The sequence below is a fragment of the Salvelinus fontinalis genome, chromosome 26 (assembly GCF_029448725.1).
Source record: "Salvelinus fontinalis isolate EN_2023a chromosome 26, ASM2944872v1, whole genome shotgun sequence".
Lineage (NCBI taxonomy): Eukaryota > Metazoa > Chordata > Actinopteri > Salmoniformes > Salmonidae > Salvelinus > Salvelinus fontinalis.
Genome location: NC_074690.1, coordinates 31104452 through 31125679, shown reverse-complemented (window position 1 = coordinate 31125679; position 21228 = coordinate 31104452). Strand labels below are relative to the sequence as shown.

Below are 21228 nucleotides of genomic sequence, written 5' to 3'. Positions count from 1 at the left end.
AATATATATTTTTTATTATATCCAATACAGCTAATGAAAGACACAGATCTTGTGAATCCAGCCAACATGTCCGATTTTTAAAATGTTTTACAGGGAAGACACAATATGTAAAGATGTACATCTATTACCTAAAAACACATTAGCATAATCCACCATCTTTTATTTGTCCACCAACACCAGTAGCTATCACCAATTCGGCTAAACTAAGATATTTATAACCCCTAACCAAGAAAAAAACTCATCAGATGACAGTCTGATAACATATTTATGGTATGGGATAGGTTTTGTTAGAAAAAAGTGCATATTTCAGGTAGATGGCATAGGTTACAATTGCACCCACCGTCACAAATGGACTAGAAAAACTACATTGAGCAACGTGTTTACCTACTTACTAATCATCAAACATTTCGTAAAAATACACAGCATACACTAATCGAAAGACACAGATCCTGTGAATACAGACAATATTTCAGATTTTCTAAGTGTCTTACAGCGAAAACACAATAAATCGTTATATTAGCATAGCACATAGCACATAGCAGCCCAGCATTGATTCTAGCCAAAGTGAGCGATAAAAGTCAACATCACCAAAATATATTAATTTTTTCACTAACCTTCTCAGAATTCTTCAGATGACACTCCTGTAACATCATATTACACAATCCATATAGAGTTTGATCGAAAATGTTTATATTTAGCCACCAAAATCATGGTTAGACAATGTGAAATGTAGCCAAGCTGGTGAGAAAATGTCCGTGCGCCACTTAGACAGTGATCTACTCTTATACATAAATACTCATAAACGTGACTAAAAAATATAGGGTGGACAGGGATTGATAGACAATTTAATTCTTAATACAATCGCGGAATTACATTTTTTAATTTATCCTTACTTTTCAATACAGTTTGCGCCAAGCGAAGCTACGTCAAAAAACATGGCGTCCTAAGCCACTAACATTTTTCGACAGAAACACGATTTATCATAATAAAAATGTCCTACTTTGAGCTGTTCTTCCATCAGTATCTTGGGCAAAGGATCCTTTCTTGGGAGTAATCGTCTTTTGGTGGAAAGCTGTCCTCTTGCCATGTGGAAATGCCAACTGCGTTCGGGATGAACTGGAAGCGTGCCCAGCAATTCACAGCGTTTCAGAAATAAATGTCCCAAAATCGCACTAAACGGATATAAATTGCTATAAAACGCTTTAAATTAACTACCTTATGATGTTTTTAACTCCCATAACGAGTAGAAACATGACCCGAGTAATATTACTCCCTCCACTAATGCTTGGAACAGGTGCGGGTCGGTGTCCTCTAGGCGCATGACGCAGCTCCAAAAGAGTGACTAGCCTCAGGGTTTTTTAATTTGTAGTGCCTGTGAACGCGCAATCGACCCCATTCAAATCGTCATCACGTAAAGGCATCCAGGGGAAGACGTAAGCAGTGTCCGTATACTCATAGCAATAACAGTGCCCTTTTAACTGACTCCAGATCAGGGGCCAAAATTTCTGAAATCTGACTCCATGTCAGGGAAATTGCTGTAGAATGGGCTCTGTTCCACTTAGAGACAAAATTTCAACTCCTATAGAAACTATAGACTGTTTTCTATCCAATAATAATAATAATATGCATATTGTACGATCAAGGATTTTGTGGGAAGCCGTTTCAAAAATTACACGATTAGCATAAATAGTCACAACAGCGCCCCCATCCTCAACAGGTTAAAAGGTCATTTACCACCTTCACAAGTGCAGTCTCAGTGCTATGATGGGGTCTAAAACCAGACTGAAGCGTGAGAGGAATGGGAGATTCGATATAGGCTGATCGTTTTTTATATTTTCTGGGTCAAGGTTCGGCTTTTTCAAGAGAGGCTTTATTACTGCCACTTTTAGTGAGTTTGGTTCACATCTGGTGGATAAGGAACTGTTTATTATGTTCAACATAGGAGAGCCAAGCACAGGAAGCAGCTCTTTCAGTAGTTGAGTTGGAATAGGGTCCAGTATGCAGCTTGAAGGTTTAGAGGCCATGATTATTTTCACCAATGTGTCAAGAGGGGGCAGTGTTCGGAAGTTCGGATAAATGACGTGCCCAAAGGTAACTGCCTTTTACTCAGGCCCAGAATGATATGGATATGCATATAATTGGTTGTCACGATCGTGTGGGGGAGAGACGGACCAAAACGCAGCATTTGGAAAATAAGCCATCTTCCTTTTATTGAGAAGAAGGAAAAAACGAAACAAAAACACTTACAAACTAACCAAAACAATAAACGACCGTGAAGCTAATAAACGTCGTGCACATACACAGGCTACAAACGTTCAGACATAGACAATTACCCACAACAAACTAAAGCCTATGGCTACCTTAAATATGGCTCCCAATCAGAGACAACAGAAATCAGCTGTCTCTAATTGGGAACCCATTCAGGCAACCATAGACTTTCCTAGACAACTACACCCAACATAGACACAGCTAGACACATACACTCAACACAAACCCATACACTACACCCAACACCCCCTTTACCATATAACCACCCAAAACCGACAAAACACAAAACATTCCCCCATGTCACACCCTGACCTAACTAAAATAATAAAGAAAACAAAGAATACTAAGGCCAGGGCGTGACATAACCCCCCCCTTAAGGTGCGAACTCCGGGCGCACCAGCACACAGTCTAGGGGAGGGTCTGGGTGGGCTTCCTTCCACGGTGGCGGCTCCGGTACTGGTCGTGGTCCCCACCCCACCACAGTCACTAACCGCCTCCGTAGCTTCCTCCAAATGGCCCCCCTCCACATTAACCCCACTGAATTAAGGGGCAGTTCCGGACTAAGGGGCAGCTCCGGACTAAGGGGCAGCTCCGGACTAAGGGGCAGCTCCGGACTAAGGGGCAGTACCAGGATAAGGGGCAGTACCAGGATAAGGGGCAGCACCAGGATAAGGGAGAGCACCAGGATAAGGGGCAGCACCAGGATAAGGGGCAGCTCCGGACTGAGGAACGGCAGCTCCGGACTGAGGGACGGCAGCTCCGGACTGAGGGACGGCAGCTCCGGACTGAGGGACGGCAGCTCCGGACTGAGGGACGGCCCATGGCTGGCTGACGGATCTGGCTGCTCATGGCTGGCTGACGGATCTGGCTGCTCATGGCTGGCTGACGGATCTGGCTGCTCATGGCTGGCTGACGGATCTGGCTGCTCATGGCTGGCTGACGGATCTGACTGCTCATGGCTGGCTGACGGATCTGGCTGCTCATGGCTGGCTGACGGATCTGGCTGCTCATGGCTGGCTGACGGATCTGGCTGCTCATGGCTGGCTGACGGATCTGGCTGCTCATGGCTGGCTGACGGATCTGGCTGCTCATGGCTGGCTGACGGATCTGGCTGCTCATGGCTGGCTGACGGATCTGGCTGCTCATGGCTGGCTGACGGATCTGGCTGCTCATGGCTGGCTGACGGATCTGGCTGTTCATGGCTGGCTGACGGATCTGGCTGCTCATGGCTGGCTGACGGATCTGGCTGCTCATGGCTGGCTGACGGATCTGGCTGCTCATGGCTGGCTGACGGATCTGGCTGCTCATGGCTGGCTGACGGATCTGGCTGTTCATGGCTGGCTGACGGATCTGGCTGCACATGGCTGGCTGGCGGATCTGGCTGCACATGGCTGGCTGGCGGATCTGGCAGATCCTGTCTGGTTGGCGGCTCTGGCAGATCCTGTCTGGTTGGCGGCTCTGGCAGATCCTGTCTGGTTGGCGGCTCTGGCAGATCCTGTCTGGTTGGCGGCTCTGGCAGATCCTGTCTGACGAATGGCTCTAGCGGTTCCTGACTGACGAACGGCTCTGACGGCTCGGGACAGACGGGCGGCTCTAATGGCTCGGGGCAGACGGATGGCTCAGATGGCGCTGGGTAGACGGATGGCTCAGATGGCGCTGGGTAGACGGATGGCTCAGATGGCGCTGGGTAGACGGATGGCTCAGATGGCGCTTGGCAGACGGGCAGTTCAGGCATCGCTGTGCAGACGGCAGACTCTGGCCGGCTGAGGCGCACTGTAGGCCTGGTGCGTGGTGCCGGAACTGGTGGTACCGGGCTGGGGACACGCATCTCAGGGCTAGTGCGGGGAGAAGGAACAGGGCATACTGGACCCTGGGAGCGCACATTAGGCCTAGTGCGTGGTGCCGGAACTGGTGGTACCGGACTGGGGACACGCATCTCAGGGCTAGTGCGGGGAGCAGCAACAGGACGCACAGGACTCTGGAGACACACAGGAGGCTTGGTGCGTGGTTTAGGCACTGGTGGTAAAAGGCTGGAGACACGCACCATAGGGCTAGTGTGTGGAGGAGGCACTGGTGGTACTGGGCTGGGGACTGTCACAGGAGAGTTAGTACATGGGGCTAATACAGGAGATGCAGGACTAGGGAGGCGTACAGGAGGCCTGGTTCGTGGGACTGTCATTCCCAGACGGTTAGCACGCACATCAGGACGAGCATGGAGAGCTGACTCAGGTAACATCACATCCCGCACACGCTCTGTCGGGTGGATCTTGTGCCTCACGCACCAACACAGCAGCTCCCTCATATCACTCTCTTCCAACCTCCCCAATAAATCCTTAACAGTCTCTGTATCATTCCCATTGCTCACCTCCAATATCAGCCCGACTGGCTCAGGTTCCCTCTTAGAGTCCTCACGGGTAGCACGGGAAGTTGACGCAGATCTCCCATCTGGACTCGCCACACTCCCCATGAGCCCCTCCCCAAGAAATTTTTGGGTATTACTCACGGGTCTCCAGCCTTGCTTCCGTGCTGCCTCCTCATATCGCCTCCTCTCGGCTTTCGCTGCCTCCAGCTCTTCACGAGGGAGGCGATATTCTCCCGGTTGTGCCCAAGGTCCCTTACCATCCAGTATCTCCTCCCATGTCCAAGAATCCTGTGTAGGTGGGTCCTGTTGCCGCTTTACATGCCGCTTGGTCCTTCATTGGTGGGTAATTCTGTCACGATCGTGTGGGGGAGAGACGGACCAAAACGCAGCATTTGGAAAATAAGCCATCTTCCTTTTATTGAGAAGAAGGAAAAAACGAAACAAAAACACTTACAAACTAACCAAAACAATAAACGACCGTGAAGCTAATAAACGTTGTGCACATACACAGGCTACAAACGTTCAGACATAGACAATTACCCACAACAAACTAAAGCCTATGGCTACCTTAAATATGGCTCCCAATCAGAGACAACAGAAATCAGCTGTCTCTAATTGGGAACCCATTCAGGCAACCATAGACTTTCCTAGACAACTACACCCAACATAGACACAGCTAGACACATACACTCAACACAAACCCATACACTACATCCAACACCCCCTTTACCATATAACCACCCAAAACCGACAAAACACAAACACCGACAAAACACAAAACAATCCCCCATGTCACACCCTGACCTAACTAAAATAATAAAGAAAACAAAGAATACTAAGGCCAGGGCGTGACATAGGTAGCATTGGATAGAAAACACTCTGAAGTTTCTAAAACTGTTAAATTAATAATGTCTGTGAGTATAACAGAACTGATATTGCAAGTGAAAACCCGAGCAAAATCCATCCAGAATTTATTTGTTTGAGGTCGCTGTCCATTTCAACACTTGTCTATGGGATATACAAATAAATAGCTCCCAGATTGCAGTTCCTATGGCTTCCACTAGATGTCAACAGTCTTTAGAAAGGGTTTCAGGCTTGTTTTTTGAAAAATGAATTAGTAGTGGTAGTTTTTCAAGGTGGCTCTCATTTTGACTGTAGTCTTGTGGCGCACGTGGATGAGGGCGCGCATCTCGTTATTTATCTCCGGTATTGAACATACTAGATTCCGTCTTAAATGTAATTGTTTATTTACATATTAGGATACCTGAGGATTGATTAGAAACATTGTTTGACTTGTTTATTGGTAACTTTTGGGATTCCTTTGTATGCATGTTGAACTAGTGGAATGGGTGGATTACTGAATCAAACGAGGCAACTAAACTGACTATTTTGGGATATAAAGAAGGACTTTATCGAACAAAACAACCATTTGTTGTGTAGCTGGGACCCTTGGGATTGCAAACAGAGGAAGATCTTCAAAGGTAAGTGATTTATTTTATCGCTATTTCTGACTTTTGTGATGCTTCTGCTGATTTGTTTTTAATGCTTTTGTATGCGGGGCGCTGTCCTTAGATAATCACATGGTATGCTTTCGCCGTAAAGCCTTTTTGAAATCTGACAACATGGTTGGATTAACAAGAAGTTAAGCTTTTAAATGATGTAGGACCCTTATATGTTCATGAATGTTTTAATATTACAATTTTGTAATTTGAATTTGGCACGCTCCAGTTTCACCGGATGTTGTCGATTTTGATTCCGTTAATGGGATCCGTGCACTAAGAGGTTTTTTAAAAACTTGAGTGTCTCCCTTGATCCTAGGTCCTGGCAGAGTTGTACAGAAGCTCAGGACAACTGAGCTTTGGAGGAATATGCAGATTTAAAGAGGAATCTGTAATTTGCTTTCTAATGATCATGATCTTTTCCTCAAAGAAGTTAATGAATATATCACTGCTGAAGTGAAAGCCATCCTCTCTAGGGGAATGCTGCTTTGAGTTAGCTTTGCGACAGTATCAAAAATACATTTTGACTTGTTCTTATTTTCCTCAATTAAGTTGGAAAAATAGGATGATCGAGCAGCAGTGAGGGCTCTTCGATACTGCACGGTACTGTCTATCCATGCTAGTGGGAAGACTTCCAGTATGGTGTAGTGCCATTTCCGTTCCAATTTTCTGGAAGCTTGCTTCAGTGCTCTGGTATTTTCTGTATACCAGGGAGCTAGTTTCTTATGAAAAATGTTTTTTGTTTTTAGGGGTGAGACTATATGTAGGGTATTACGCAAGGTTAAATTGAGTTCCTCAGTTTGGTGGTCAACTGATTTTTGTACTCGTCCTTGGGTAGGTGGAGGGAGTCTGGAAGGGCATCAAGGAATCTTTGGGTTGTCTGAGAATTTATAGCATGGCTTTAGATAATCCTTCATTGGGGTCTGAGCAGATTATGTGTTGCGATTGCAAACGTAATAAAATGGTGGTCTGATATTCCAGGATTATGAGGAAAACATTAAGATCCACAACATTTATTCCATGGGACAAAACTAGGTCCAGAGTATGACTGTGGCAGTGAGTAGGTCCGGAGACATGTTGGACAAAACCCACGGAGTCGATGGTGGCTCTGAAAGCCTTTTGTAGTGGGTCTGTGGACTTTTCCATGTGAATATTAAAGTCAACAAAAATTTGAATATTATCTTCTATGAGTACAAGGTCCGATAGGAATTCAGGGAACTCAGTGAGGAACGCTGTACATGGCCCAGGAGGCCTGTAAACAGTAGCTATAAAAAGTGATTGAGTAGGCTGCATAGATTTCAGGACTAGAAGCTCAAAAGACGAAAACATAGTTTTTTTTTGTAAATTGAAATTTGCTATCGTAAATGTTAGCAACACCTCCGCTTTTGCGGGATGCGTGGGGGATATGGTCACTAGTGTAACCAGGAGGTGAGGCCTCATTTAACAAAGTAAATTAATCAGGTTTAAGCCATGTTTCAGTCAGGCCAATCACATCAAGATTATGATCAGTGATTAGTTCATTGACTTCATTCCAGCAACGCCCTCCAATCCGGAGCCTCCAGAGACATTCACCAGTCTGGAGCCTCCAGCGACGCCCTCCAGACCGGAGCCTCCAGCGACGCCCTCCAGTCCGGAGCCTCCAGAGACGTTCTCCAGTCCGGAGCCTCCAGAGACGTTCTCCAGTCCGGAGCCTCCAGCGACGCCCTCCAGTCCGGAGCCTCCAGAGACGTTCTCCAGTCCGGAGCCTCCAGCGACACCCTCCAGTCCGAAGCCTTCAGCGTCGCCCTTCAGTCCGGAGCCTCCAGCGACGCCCTTCAGTCCGGAGCCTCCAGCGTCGCCCTTCAGTCCGGAGCCACCAGCGACGCCCTCCAGTCCGAAGCCTCCAGAGACGTTCTCCAGTCCGGAGCCTCCAGCGACGCCCTCCAGTACGGAGCCTTCAGCGTCGCCCTTCAGTCCGGAGCCTCCAGCGACTCCCTTCAGTACGGAGTCTTCAGCGTTGCCCTTCAGTCCGGAGCCTCCAGCGACGCCCTTCAGTCTGGAGCCTCCAGCGTCGCCCTTGAGTCCGGAGCCTCCAGCATTGCCATTCAGTCCGGAGCCTCCAGCGACGATCCCCAGTCCGGAGCCTCCAGCGACGATCCCCATTCCGGAGCCTCCAGCGACGATCCCCAGTTCGGAGCCTCCAGCGACAATCCACAGTCCGGAGCTTCCAGCGACGATCCACAGTCCGGGGCCTCCAGCGACGATCCACAGTCCAGGGCCTCCAGTGAAGTACCCCAGTCCGGGGTCTCCAGCAACGGTCCCCAGTCCAGAACATCCGGCGTTAATCCACGCGGCATAATCCCATATAGGGTTAGGTTTGCGGCCGTCCGCACCTTTGGGGGGGGGGGGGGGGGGGGGGGTACTGTCACGCCCTGACCTTAGTTATCTATGTTTTCTTTATTATTTTGGTTAGGTCAGGGTGTGACGAAGGGTGGTATGGGTGTTTTTTGTCTTGTCTAGGGTTTTTTGTATATCTATGGGGTTTTGGTATATCTATGGGGTCTAGGTAAATGTAGGTCTATGGTGGCCTGAATTGGTTCCCAATCAGAGACAGCTGTTTATCCTTGTCTCTGATTGGATCCTATTTAGGTTGCCATTTTCCATTTTGGTTTTGTGAGTTATTGTCTATGTGAAGTTGCATGTCTGCACTCGTTGTATATAGCGTTCACGTTCGTTTTGTTATTTTGTTTAGTTTGTTCAGTGTTATTTCTTTATTAAAAGAAGTATGTATTCACATCACGCTGCACCTTGGTCTCCTCACTATGACGAACTTGACAACGCCTCCTGAGTCGGACTAGAAGTCCATTCCAACTACCTCTTCTCCGGTGTCTTGGAGAAGGGTCTGGGATAAGTTCAATTGCCCTGGGGGGGTACGAACAAAGGATCCAATTTGGGAAAGTTGTATTTCTGGTTGTAATGCTGGTGAGTTACCGTCGTTCTGATATCCAAAAGTTATTTCCGGCTGAATGTAATAACACAAAAAAACATACTGGGATAATAATGTAAGAAATAACACACACAAAAACAAAATACTGCGAAGTTGCTCAGGAACTAGAAGCAGAGCTGCCATGTCTGTCGGTGCCATGTTATGTTAAAGAGTTTAATGACTGTGAGAAAACTGAGGATGGATCAACAACATTGTAGTTACTGCGCAATACTAACCTAAATGACAGAGTGAAAAGAAGAAAGCCTGTACAGAATAAAAAATACTCCAAAACATGCATCCTGTTTGCAATAAGGCGCTAAAATAAAACTGAAAAAATGTGCCAAAGAAATGAACTTTATATCCTGAATACAAAGCGCTATGTTTGGGGCAAATTCAACACAACAAATCACTGAGTACCATTCTTAATATTTTCAAGCATGGTGGTGACTGCGTCATGTTATGGGTATGCTTGTCATTGGCAAGGACTATGGAGTTTTGGCGGGGATAAAAATAAATGGAATAGAGCTAAGCACGGGCAAAATCCTAGAGGAAAACCTGGTTGTCTGCTTTCCAACAGACACTGGAATACAAGTTCAACTTTCAGCAGGACAATAAGCCAGAACACAAGGCCAAATCTACACTGGAATTGCTTACCAAGAAGACATGGAATGTTCCTGGGTGGCCTAGTTACAGTTTTGACTTAAATCAGCTTGAAAATCTATGGCAAGATTCTTCTATCCTTGTCTTGAGTTCTGATTCTTCTATCCTTGTCTTGAGTTCTTATTCTTCTATCCTTGTCTTTAGTTTTGTGAGAATTGCCTCACACATCTTCTCATTATCAGCCTTTGACCACCTCACTGTCTTATCAATAATTTTGTCCTCAGGAGCTTGTCAGTAGGAGCTTGTCAGTGTGTAAATGAAAAGCAGGCGGTTTGGCCCTGATAGGCAGGACAGGAGCGATAACCTTCTTCTTCTCTTTGGCGGAGAACGGCCTCTTTAAACACATCATGTATCACAGTGGAAAAGAACTTTAGCTGACATTACAGTATGTATCAGTATTTATGAGAGGCTGTGAAAATCCTAACAAGTTACTGCCTTTCCAGGGACAAAATAAAACCCCCATCCATGAAATCAGAACTTGAGCTTCTCTCACTTTTCATTTTTAAGTCGACTGACTATTTGGTCAGTTTTTTAAAAAGACGGTTTGAATGAATATTGTTGTGTGTTTGGATTAGGACCCAAACTCCATAAGACGTAAGTCTAAAGACACACATGTATCTGGAAAGCTGGCTGCGATGACAACACACACCCATTGTAGACATTTGATGTTCACGTGCCCTGACTGTTAACAACTCAGCAACTTGATCTTATATGCAATATAAGCGCAGCAATGCGCAGAAAACATTGTTAGCAGTGATTCAGTCAAGTTCTGACTGCATGGATGATATGATTCATACATAAACTAGCAATGTTTTATCACGCCACGCTTCTGTCCTCTTAGGATGGGAGGAGGGCAGGGAAGTGGAGAGCAGGGCTGCCATATTCTATGATGTTGAAGTCAGGCAGCATAAACTTTGCGTGTGCTTAATCACAACCTAACCAGGGAGTTGATTGACTTGATCAATTTCTTGGTAATGTTCACACCAGTGGAGACTCTTCAGAGGAGGAAGGTGGGGACCATCCTCCTCAGTGAAGTTCAAAAAAATTGTAATGTTTTAACATTTAAAAGTTCTATTTTTTTATAAAACTATACTAAATATAATCACAAGGCACCAAATTACTGATTAAAACACACCATTTTGCAAAGAAGGTCTACAGTAGCCTCAACAACACTCTGTAGAGTAGCACCATGGTACAGCCGGAGGACAGCTAGCTTCTGTCCTCCTCTAGGTACATTGACTTCAATACAAAACCTAGGAGGCTCATGGTTCTCACCCCCTTCTATAGACTTACACAGTAATTATAACAACTTCCGGAGGACTTCCTCCAGCCTTGCAGCATGAACTGACATGTTGTCCACACAATCAAAGGATCAGATAATAAATCTAGTACTGAAAGCATAAACTACAGCTAGCTAGCACTGCAGTGTATAAAATGTGGTGAGTAGTTAACTCAAAGAGAAAGAAAGACAATAGCTGAACAGTTTTGAACAAATTAATTTCTTCCAAAATAAAAGAGGATCAAGAGAGAAATATGGCGACAACGATGTAGGCTGTGTGTGGCGGTTTGGCTTGGAAAGGTTTTTTCGCCTGGTCACATACAGCTGATGTGTTGTGCATTGATGTCCACAAGCAAAGGGAAGAGAAGGAATACAACGTTGCGGTTATGAGAGTGAACTCTGGTGTATTCATTCCCCTGATTCTGTTGAAAAACGTTTCTGAAACGGAAGCAAACTGTCACGCCCTGGCCTTAGTATTCTTTGTTTTCTTTATTATTTTAGTTAGGTCAGGGTGTGACATGGGTAATTTATGTGGGTTTTGTAGTGTCTAGGGTGGTTGTAAGGTTTAGGGGGTTTATTTAGAGTAGTTGGGTTTATGTTTAGTATAGTTGTCTAGCTGTGTCTATGGTTGAGTGTAGGTGTTTAGGAAAGTCTATGGTTGCCTGAATTGGGTCTCAATTAGAGACAGCTGTTATTGTTGTCTCTGATTGCGAGCCATATTTAAGGTAACCATAGGCTTTAGCTGTTTGTGGGGAATTGTCTATGTCGATGTTCTATGTTGCATGTATGCACTAGTTCATTCTTAGCTTCACGTTCGTCTGTTTGTTATTTTGTTAAAGTGGTTTCGTTTTGTGTTTGTTCTCTTCTTAATAAAAGAAGATGTTCTTTTCACGCGCTGCGCCTTGGTCCTCACTCTCTCCTATAGACGATCGTGACACAAACTGTCACGTAGCTAGGAGTGGTGGGTGTAGAATCAGGAGCAGAGAGCAGATGTTTCGAGGAAAACCGTATTTCTTCGGTTGAAAATGGTCACGCCAAAATAAACAGGCGAAAAAGCCCGACCCAAAACAGGACACCAAACAGTCCGGCAAAATACACGAACAATAACCATCCACGACAAAACAGAGAACAAGTCCGCACAAAAGCAGGAGGGCATAAAAGGCTTAAATAGCCCTGCAATAACCCCCAAACAAGAAACAGGTGAAACCAATAAAGACATAAACAACAGAAAACAGAAAAAGGGATTCGGTGGCAGCTAGTAGACCGGTGTCACGGCCGTTTAAAGGAGTGGACCAAGGCGCAGCGTTTTGAGCGTACATACTTCTTTATTTAACGATGTCGCCAACAAAACAATAAATATCCAAACGACACGTGACGCCAACGTAGTGCATCCAGTGAACTAAACATGGACAACTACCCACAAAATCAACATGGAAAATGGCAACCTAAATAGGCTCCCCAATCAGAGACAACGATAAACAGCTGTCTCTGATTGGGAACCCATTCAGGCCACCATAAACCTACATACCCCTAGACAATACAAAAACCCCATAGATAATACAAAAACTAAACAAACCACCCTTGTCACACCCTGACCTAACCAAATAATAAAGAAAACAAATATAACTAAAGTCAGGGAGTGACAACCGGTGACGATGACCGCCAAGTGCCGCCCGAACAGGAAGAGGAGCCACCTTCGTTGGAAGTCGTGACATAAACGGAACAAAACGGGGATAAACATACCTGAATTTGTCCAATAGAAACTCTCGTTTGCAACTGTTGGACTAATGATTGCACCCTATATCAGCTAGATGCAGGCAAGACTGTGCAAGGGGTTATTACACCTCAAATTTGTCTCTCAACCTGTGTGCACCTATGTTGTAAACTTTCATCATAGGCTAGGCTGTAGAAACCTCATGATGGGTACAGGAAAGATGTGAGTATCATGTAGTAGCCTAAATCTATCAATGTGACATTGAACTGGGTGAATAGAATATGAATGAGAGTCATCCAATATGCTGTAAAGAAATAAGGCCATGGTCATAAAAAAAAGAATTGGCACTGACCGCCACTGGTACACACTCATGCAACTTGTTGCACGTAGAGTACGTAGAGTGCGTGCATGCATGTCCACACAGGGCTCACACATTCTCACACTGCTAAAGCCACATACCCATTCATGCACACAAATGCATGGCAGGCACTTGTCTTACTGATGGGTAATCAGCGTAATGCATATCAACTTGTGAACATGTGTGTCCATTTCCGAAATTTCTTTGAACCCCTCCCCCACTTTTCTGGGAAAGTCCTTAGAGTAAGGGGTGGCTTATAAGGGGACAGACTGGAGTGACGGAGCGTTTGAGTGTGTGGGTGAGACTGTGAGTAAGTGAGAGAGGAGGAGAGAGATGAGAAGCGTTTGGAGCAGCAGTCTGTGCGGAGGAATTCCAGCCACCCCTCCTTGTAGAAGAGACGATGGAGTGTATGTGAGAGTAGGTGTGTGTGACTGATTCCCCCTGCAAGGGGAGAGTCTTTCTAGCCAGGCTGCAGTACCCCAGGTCTCACTCTCCCCTCCTGAAGTGGACTTCTAAAACACCCCTGCCTTCTCCCCAACTTCAGAGGAGAAGGTGCGACTGGGACTGTGAAGCCAGACGTCGTGTGTGTCTATGTGAGTGAGACTTTGTGTGAGAGTGAAAGACACAACGCTCCACAGTCACCATGTCTGTTCTCATAGCCACTGGCCAGCTGAAGATAGACACCACTAGCTCCTCCAGAAAGGTAAGTATGGCCTTGTTAGTATGCATGCTGTGGTGCTTTCTGGGACATGTCTGTCTGTCTGTCTTATCAGGGACTGAAATGACTGACTGCCACATTTCTATAAGAGCAACAGGACAGCAAGGGACAGAGGGTATTTACGACTCTCTTTCTGGTGCTCTTGGTGGACATGTACTGCTGTTTCATTTCATGTATAATTTCTGTTTGCCTTTATAAGAGCAAGTACAATCTCAGTGATGTTTTGGTTTCACATTATAAAAAGTTGCGTGGACTGAGCTAAGCATTGGTATGTGAATCATGCACTAAGGAAAGGAACAAAAGAGCAACATCTTGACTCATACGTGAATAGAATAGATACAGTATTTTTTTAAATGTGAGGGCTCTTTTGGATTTTTTACTAGATAGCTACAGTAGAGTTACAGTAGAGCATGTGTCAAATCTATCTTGGTGTTTACAGTTATACATTAGTTGTGGGATAACTCTCTGGATGAATTGATTGAATTCTGCTCTATGATTAGACACACAGATTTCAGAAATCTATAGTGCCTTTAGAAAGTATTCACACCCCTTGACTTTTTCCACATTTTGTTGTTACAGTCTGAATTTAAAGTGGATTAAATTGAGATTTTTTGTTACTGAATTATTTTTTAATTTTACCTTTACTTAACTGGGCAAGTCAGTTAAGAACACATTTTTATTTACAATGACAGCCTACCCCGGCCAAACCCGGACGACGTTGGGCCAATTGTGCGCCGCCGATGTGATTCCCAATCACGGCCGGATGTGATTCAGGGACTGTAGTGACGCCTCTTGTGCTAAGATGCAGTGCCTTAGACCGCTGCGCCACTCGGGAGCCCATCAACACATGCCATAATGCCATAATGTCAAAGTGGAATTATGTTTTTAGAAATGTTTACAAATTAATTAAAAATGAATAGCTGAAATGTCTTGAGTCAATAAGTATTCAACCCTTGTATTATTGCAAGCCTAAATATGTTCAGGAGTAAAAATGTGCTTAACAAGTCACATACTGTAAGTTGCATGGACTAAATGACTACCCCATCTCTGTACTCCACACATACAATTATATCTAAGGTCCCTCAGTCGAGCAATAAATATTCCAAGACAAGCTTTGCAATAAGGCACTAAAGTACTGCAACTGTTGCAAAGAAATAAACTTTTTGTCCTGAATACAAAGTGTTCTGTTTGGGGCAAATGTTATGCGCATCCTTGTCATCGGCAATGACTAGGGGGTTTTTGAGGATCAAAATAAACATAATAGAGCGAAGCACAGGCCAAATCCTAGAGGAAAACATGGTTCAGTCTGCTTTCCAGCAGACACTGGGAGACAGAATTCACCTTTCAGCAATAACCTAAAACGCAAGGCCAAATATACACTAGAGTTGCTTACCAAGACAACATTGAATGTTACTGAGTGGCCTAGTTACAGTTTTTACTTAAATCGGATTGAAAATCTATGGCAAGACTTGAAAATAGCTGTCTAGTAATGATCAACAACCAACTTGACAGAGCTTGAATACTTATGCAAATATTGTACAATCCAGGTGTGCAAAACTCTTAGAGACCGACCCAGAAAGACTCACATCTGTAATCTCTGCCAAATGTGATTCTAACATGTATTGACTAAGGGGGTTGAATACTTATCTAATCAAGATATATTAGTGTTTTTTTCCCATTATTTCTTCTACTTTGACATTACAGTTTATTTTTTGTACATTGTTGACAACAAATGACAATTAAATTAATTTTAATCCAACTTTGTAACACGACAAAATGTGGAAAAAGTCAAAGTGTGTGAATACTTTCTGAAGACACTGTATGTATTCAACAGAGGATAAGGTTGAACATCACCAACATATCCTATTTGACATGGTGAAACATGACGATATGCCCTTGAGCAAGGCACTTAACCCCAATTTGGTCCAGGGGAACTGTACTACTATGGCTGACCCTGTAAAACAACACATTTCAGTACACCTAAACAGTGTATGTGTATTTTTTTATTATTTATTTTCTTTTTTTGTGTCTTAGACCAATAACACCTGATCTGACTTTTCCCCCATGTTGCAGAATCATTTATAGTACTGTAACTAAATGTTATAGGCATTTCCATAGGAATATAATCTAGGATGTTCTTCCATGGATTATATATAGGTTGTATCTTTTGGGTTGCACCAGGGGTCTTCAAACTGTTTTTGCCCTGGGACCCCCTCCCAGGCAAACCGGCAACCCAGGGACCCACATCATAGGTTAGGAAAAACTTTTTTCTCCACACGTGTTGTCTTATCAGGTGAATGATAATGGCAAGGAGAAATAATCAAAATGTTTAGTTGAATAGATTTGGTTGATAGTTTTTCATTATTTTGACCTTCCTACGTTATAATTGGAAGAGGAAATGTAAACTCTAACATAGCCTATTAGCTACAAAGGTAATTCCAAACACATGTTTGCTAAGAGCAGCTATTTACCTGGTTAAAGGTTAGCCATGTGTTGACAGAAATGAATGTCCAAGTCAAGAAAACTTACCAGCAGCCAGTGGCACTTGCCGCACTGGCAACCTATTCGCGGTGCTTTTTAAAAGCCTAATTCAGATACTCCAGTGAGTGTCATTGGCTCCAATGAGTGTTATTGGCTCAATATTAGGAGTTGAGAAATGAGATTGACATCCTCTAGCAGGCTGCAGACCCTTGGTTGAATACCCTTGGGTTACAGCATTAAATACATTACATGGCGAGAAGCATCCAATCTATCCCTATTTCCCCATAAACTAATTTCTATTACACAATGACATGCATGACTCCTTAACCAACACCAGTTCATAACCACCACACTCCATGGCAAAGTTAACACCAGAGAGTCTGACAAATGTGTATGTGACGTTGAGCTGATCCATGCTGCTTCCCAGCCTCTCAGGCTTTGTCAGAACATACAGAGACATATGGAGGTGTAAATTATACAGGGGGTTTGTGTGGCTGACTGTACCGCAGGCAGATACACGCTACCAAAACCAAGCAGTAAACAAATGCACAACCACAGCTGAAGTGTGAGGTGCAGAACGGGATGTGCTGTGCTGACTGTCACTCACAGGAGAGAAGCTTGGGTGCGCTTGTATTACGCCAGTGGTCTAGGGCACTGCGCCACCAGAGTCTCTGGGTTCGCGCCCAGGCTGGGCTGGGTTCGCGCCCAGGCTCTGTCGCAGCCGGCCGCAACCGGGAGGTCCGTGGGGCGACGCACAATTGGCATAGCGTCGTCCGGGTTAGGGAGGGTTTGGCCGGTAGGGATATCCTTGTCTCAGTATGTAAAAAAATAAAATAAAATTGTAATAAAATGTATGCACTCTACTGTAAGTTGCTCTGGATAAGAGCGTCTGCTAAATGACTAAAATGTAAAAAAAATGTATTCTCTGTTACAAGAGTACACTTCAATTTGTTCCTCAATTCTCAGAGTACCTTTGCTATTTTCTATCATGTGGTAGGACTTCTTGGAGTTAGGGTGTGACCATTGTGTACTTATTCTCGTTTGGTAGCAGCAAACTGTCTAACAAGTGTACATGTGGTCTTTTATCATCTTCCTCATCATCATCATCTGGTGCAGTCAAACCTAGTAGCTGCAGGCATTTCAGTGTGTGTAGTACGCTCCACATCATCCTGCATTAAAACTCTATTTCCTCAGCCTCTTATCTTCTGCCATTTCAATTTCGACTGCGAGTCAGTGTGGCTTCCCTTCTCCTGGAATGTACTGGATATTAACAGTTATTTGGCATGCAAAAGTAAAGTTTATATGGCAGTTATTTCAGGACTGGTGTCAATCATTTCAGGACTGGTGTCAAACCTTTCAGAGAGCAATAGCCTATGCATTTCTGCATGAATATTGATTTGCACATCCTGTATGAACTTAAAACAGGTTCATGTTTACTGACAAGCTACATGGACATGAACTGTAGAAACATCCACAGGTGTGGACAGTCTCACTTGCAATATACTACATGGATTAGTCTCACTTGCAATATACTACATGGATTAGTCTCACTTGCAATATACTACATGGATTAGTCTCACTTGCAATATACTACATGGATTAGTCTCACTTGCAATATACTACATGGATTAGTCTCACTTGCAATATACTACATGGATTAGTCTCACTTGAAAAGTACAGCATGTATTAGTCTCACTTGAAAAGTACAGCATGTATTAGGTTTCAGTTGGTTTTAAATACATGAATAAGAATGGAATTAGCATTGCAAGTTCAACTAACTGAACCAGCATCTGTGATCTGTGGGGCAGTTTGCCTTGATACAACATGCCACAGCAATTATAAAGTGCTTTAACTTGCAACACATTGTCATTGCATTCACCAACGTTACATCAGGCTGAAATGAGCCAAGTGTTGTAATGGGGAGTTGAAGTATAATTGAATGATAAGGAACGGATTCCACTTCCAGAATCCTATTAAGTTTAGCTTCAGTGAGGTATAATTGTATTTTGATACACAGTGAGGAAGACATAATTATGTTGCCAACCTTCAAACAAGTGACAGTTCTGGTCTCTAATCGACTAAATCGTCTTTATAGCTGTAATGTTGATGGAAAAGAGGAAATGCATTACAAACCTGTTGCAACTTGCAAGTCTTTGCTGTTCTAAGATGTTGTAGTTTCTTTTTGTCTGTAGTAAAAATCAAGTGGAATGTATATTTTTGTGAAAGAAAAAAAAACATTTTGAAATGAAAGTAAGACTGTGTTGTGTGGCATTGTTACAATCCAATAGCATTATCTATGGTCATTTAGGATATGGGTTTATAGAGATTTGAATGAATCAAACAGTAATAGCTGCTAGGCTAGGAGAAGTCTTGGGGGAAGGTATTGTTTCATGAAGTCACGCCTCACCCTATCTGAGATAGTGTAGTCCCATCACGACCCCGGGTGTGTGATAAGTAAACCCATTGACTTCCTCAGCATCAGGGGAAATTATTAGTGCCCTTGCCAATGCCAGGGCAAATGGCCCCACATTTTGATTAGCATGACATTAACTAAAGCCATCTTATTACATGCGTGTAGAAGAGTAAAGGCTTTCAACATCCTCCACCGGAGGGAAGAAATTAGATATTACTATCGACTCAGCATTGATTGATCCATTTACTCTGCCTGCCAATTACTGTGTATGTCATTTTTTACTGCAGCCCGTAAGGCTGTAAACTGAAGAATGGGTAATGGGCTATGGAAGGAACAAGCTGCAGAGGTTGTAAACTGAAGAATGTCTATTACTAACACAAGATAATCTTGTAAAATGAGGAGCACCCTACAGTAACTAATGTAGTTGTAAGGGAAAATATGTTTCCTGACATCCTGTCCATTTCATTTGACTCATTTTCTTTCCCCCTGACCTGATACCCATCCATCGATGTTTATCAGAGAGGAAGATGGTAAACCCTCAGTCAATTCAGGTATGTGTGTCAAATGATCTAGGGACTGAGCCCCCCAAGCTCCAGTAACAGAGTTCCTCCTGGGGCCCTGATGGTAAAACTCTACATTCAGTCAGTATGGCTATATGTGAACAGATGACAATGGGGCCCCAGAGCTGAGTAAGGTAGAAGCTGAGGTAGGAGCTGAGCCCTCTGGCAATGAGTCCTCTGGGAAGCCCGAAGCAGCCAGGCAGGCAGCTCAGAACAAGGCCTGACACAAGGTGAGTGAGATTACAGAACATCCATCAGAAAGGTTGGAAAACAGGTTCTGCTCACTTGACATATCGCCCCGGGGTATACGGGACCAGGCCTAGTAAAAGCATTATGAACAAGAGAGTAACAAATGAAGACAGGCAGGCAAACAAGACCTGGAAAAGGAGATGTGTGTTTCAAGAGCTGAATTCCAAGTACCAGTATGTTCAATCTGTCACTGAAAACAACAAAGTAAGGTCCATCTCAATTCAACCCATTGTTAGTGTGTGAGTTTTAGAGAGTAGAAACCTTGACTATCAAAATGTAAGTAATATTGTAGCCACATTTTGATTTTTTACCAAGCAAAGTATTTTTATTTTATTTTTATCTATGACATTTATAAACATTTATGGTTGAACATGACCCTTGCCATCCAATTACCTTTATGTTCTAGGCCCTTGATTTTGAAATGGAAACTCTTTGAAGCATTGAAATCAATTTAATATAGATACATTTGTAGTAAAGGGGGAGGGATGCGTTTTTAGGAAATCCATGAATCACTGATCCTACAGCAACTCTGTGGGGAATGATATGAAAATGACTCAATGAAAAAGGAACATTTATTGTAATCCCCTCATTGTTCAGTTGGAATCTACAATATTTTTAAACTACAATTTGTAATAAGGATGGAGCATGTGATTACTCGTCTCTCTGCGCAAACAAGATGCAAAAATAATCAGTAGGATAGTTTTTAATCCACTGCAATTGATTTCTGTTGTAGCCTATTGTCAAAGGACAGTAACTCTTGATGGCGTAGGCGGCATGGTCTATTTAGCATCATAGTGGTGCTGCTTTGAAGTTTTGAAGTTACTTGTGTGTTCAGCAGATGACCCATTTCTCAGAAATCCACCATAACATCAGTTTGGAGGTCTGAGCTGTCACAGCCAGGGTACTCTCATTTGGGAATTGAATCTGTGACACTCAGACAGTGACTGTGGAGGCTCTCAACTTTCCACAAGTGCCTGTCCCAACTGACCACTGTCACATACATGCAAATACTTCACACATTTAACAGCACAGACATGCCTGAGTATTATTTCAATCTCCATCTTCTCAGGTTACACTGCTGACTACTAAAAGGCCATTGGGGCAGGTGAGGAAAGGTATATGATGGTGAAGATTATCTGGTCTAGCTGTGCTTTTGAGTCACAATAATTACACAAAGCCATTGATGCAATGTAAGCTCACAGAACACTTTCGCAGTTGGTGTCTATAGCTAGGTTTCCATCCAATTGGCACAGATTTAAGTAAATATTCTAAAATCTGCAGAAAAACAATATGTGCATTTTCCCACCAGATCCATCAAATTGACTTTTTGAGATAAAATGCTGTGCATGATGACGTAGTGCACATAAAAATCACTTTTGTGGTTAAATTCCTATATGCAGAATAAAAAATATAATTTAAATATGTTTCCATTGCATTTTCAATTCTTCTGATGGTTTTGTCACAAAAGATTTTTGCGTTATATAGAGATTGTGCCCACTCTGGTCTAGGCATATGCGCTCTAGCCAACAGCTCCTGATACAGTGCAGATATAGCCTACTACATGATGAGATTATTATGGACAAAAGAGCAAGATTATTTTTCTGTGTCAAATGGCAGTGAAGCATCGATCATAAGACCTTAGATATTTACATCAAGCTCATCACCTTGCACTTTCACCATCCTGTGAAGTTCATCATAATTT

General features: G+C 43.6%; 1 protein-coding gene across 2 annotated transcripts in view; it reads left to right on the top strand.

Moving 5' to 3' along the window:
• LOC129824105 (dipeptidyl aminopeptidase-like protein 6) overlaps nucleotides 1–21228 on the top strand; it is a 169101-nt gene that overhangs the window by 19129 nt on the left and 128744 nt on the right. The window contains exon 1 of one of the 2 annotated variants that reach the window (XM_055883447.1): nucleotides 13419–13808. The exons of the other annotated variant lie outside the window; for it this stretch is intronic. Within the exon in view, the coding sequence (XP_055739422.1) occupies nucleotides 13749–13808 (60 nt within the window). The 5' untranslated portion in view covers nucleotides 13419–13748. Of the gene's footprint in view, nucleotides 1–13418; nucleotides 13809–21228 lie in introns of those variants that run through there. 2 annotated transcript variants of the gene reach the window in all.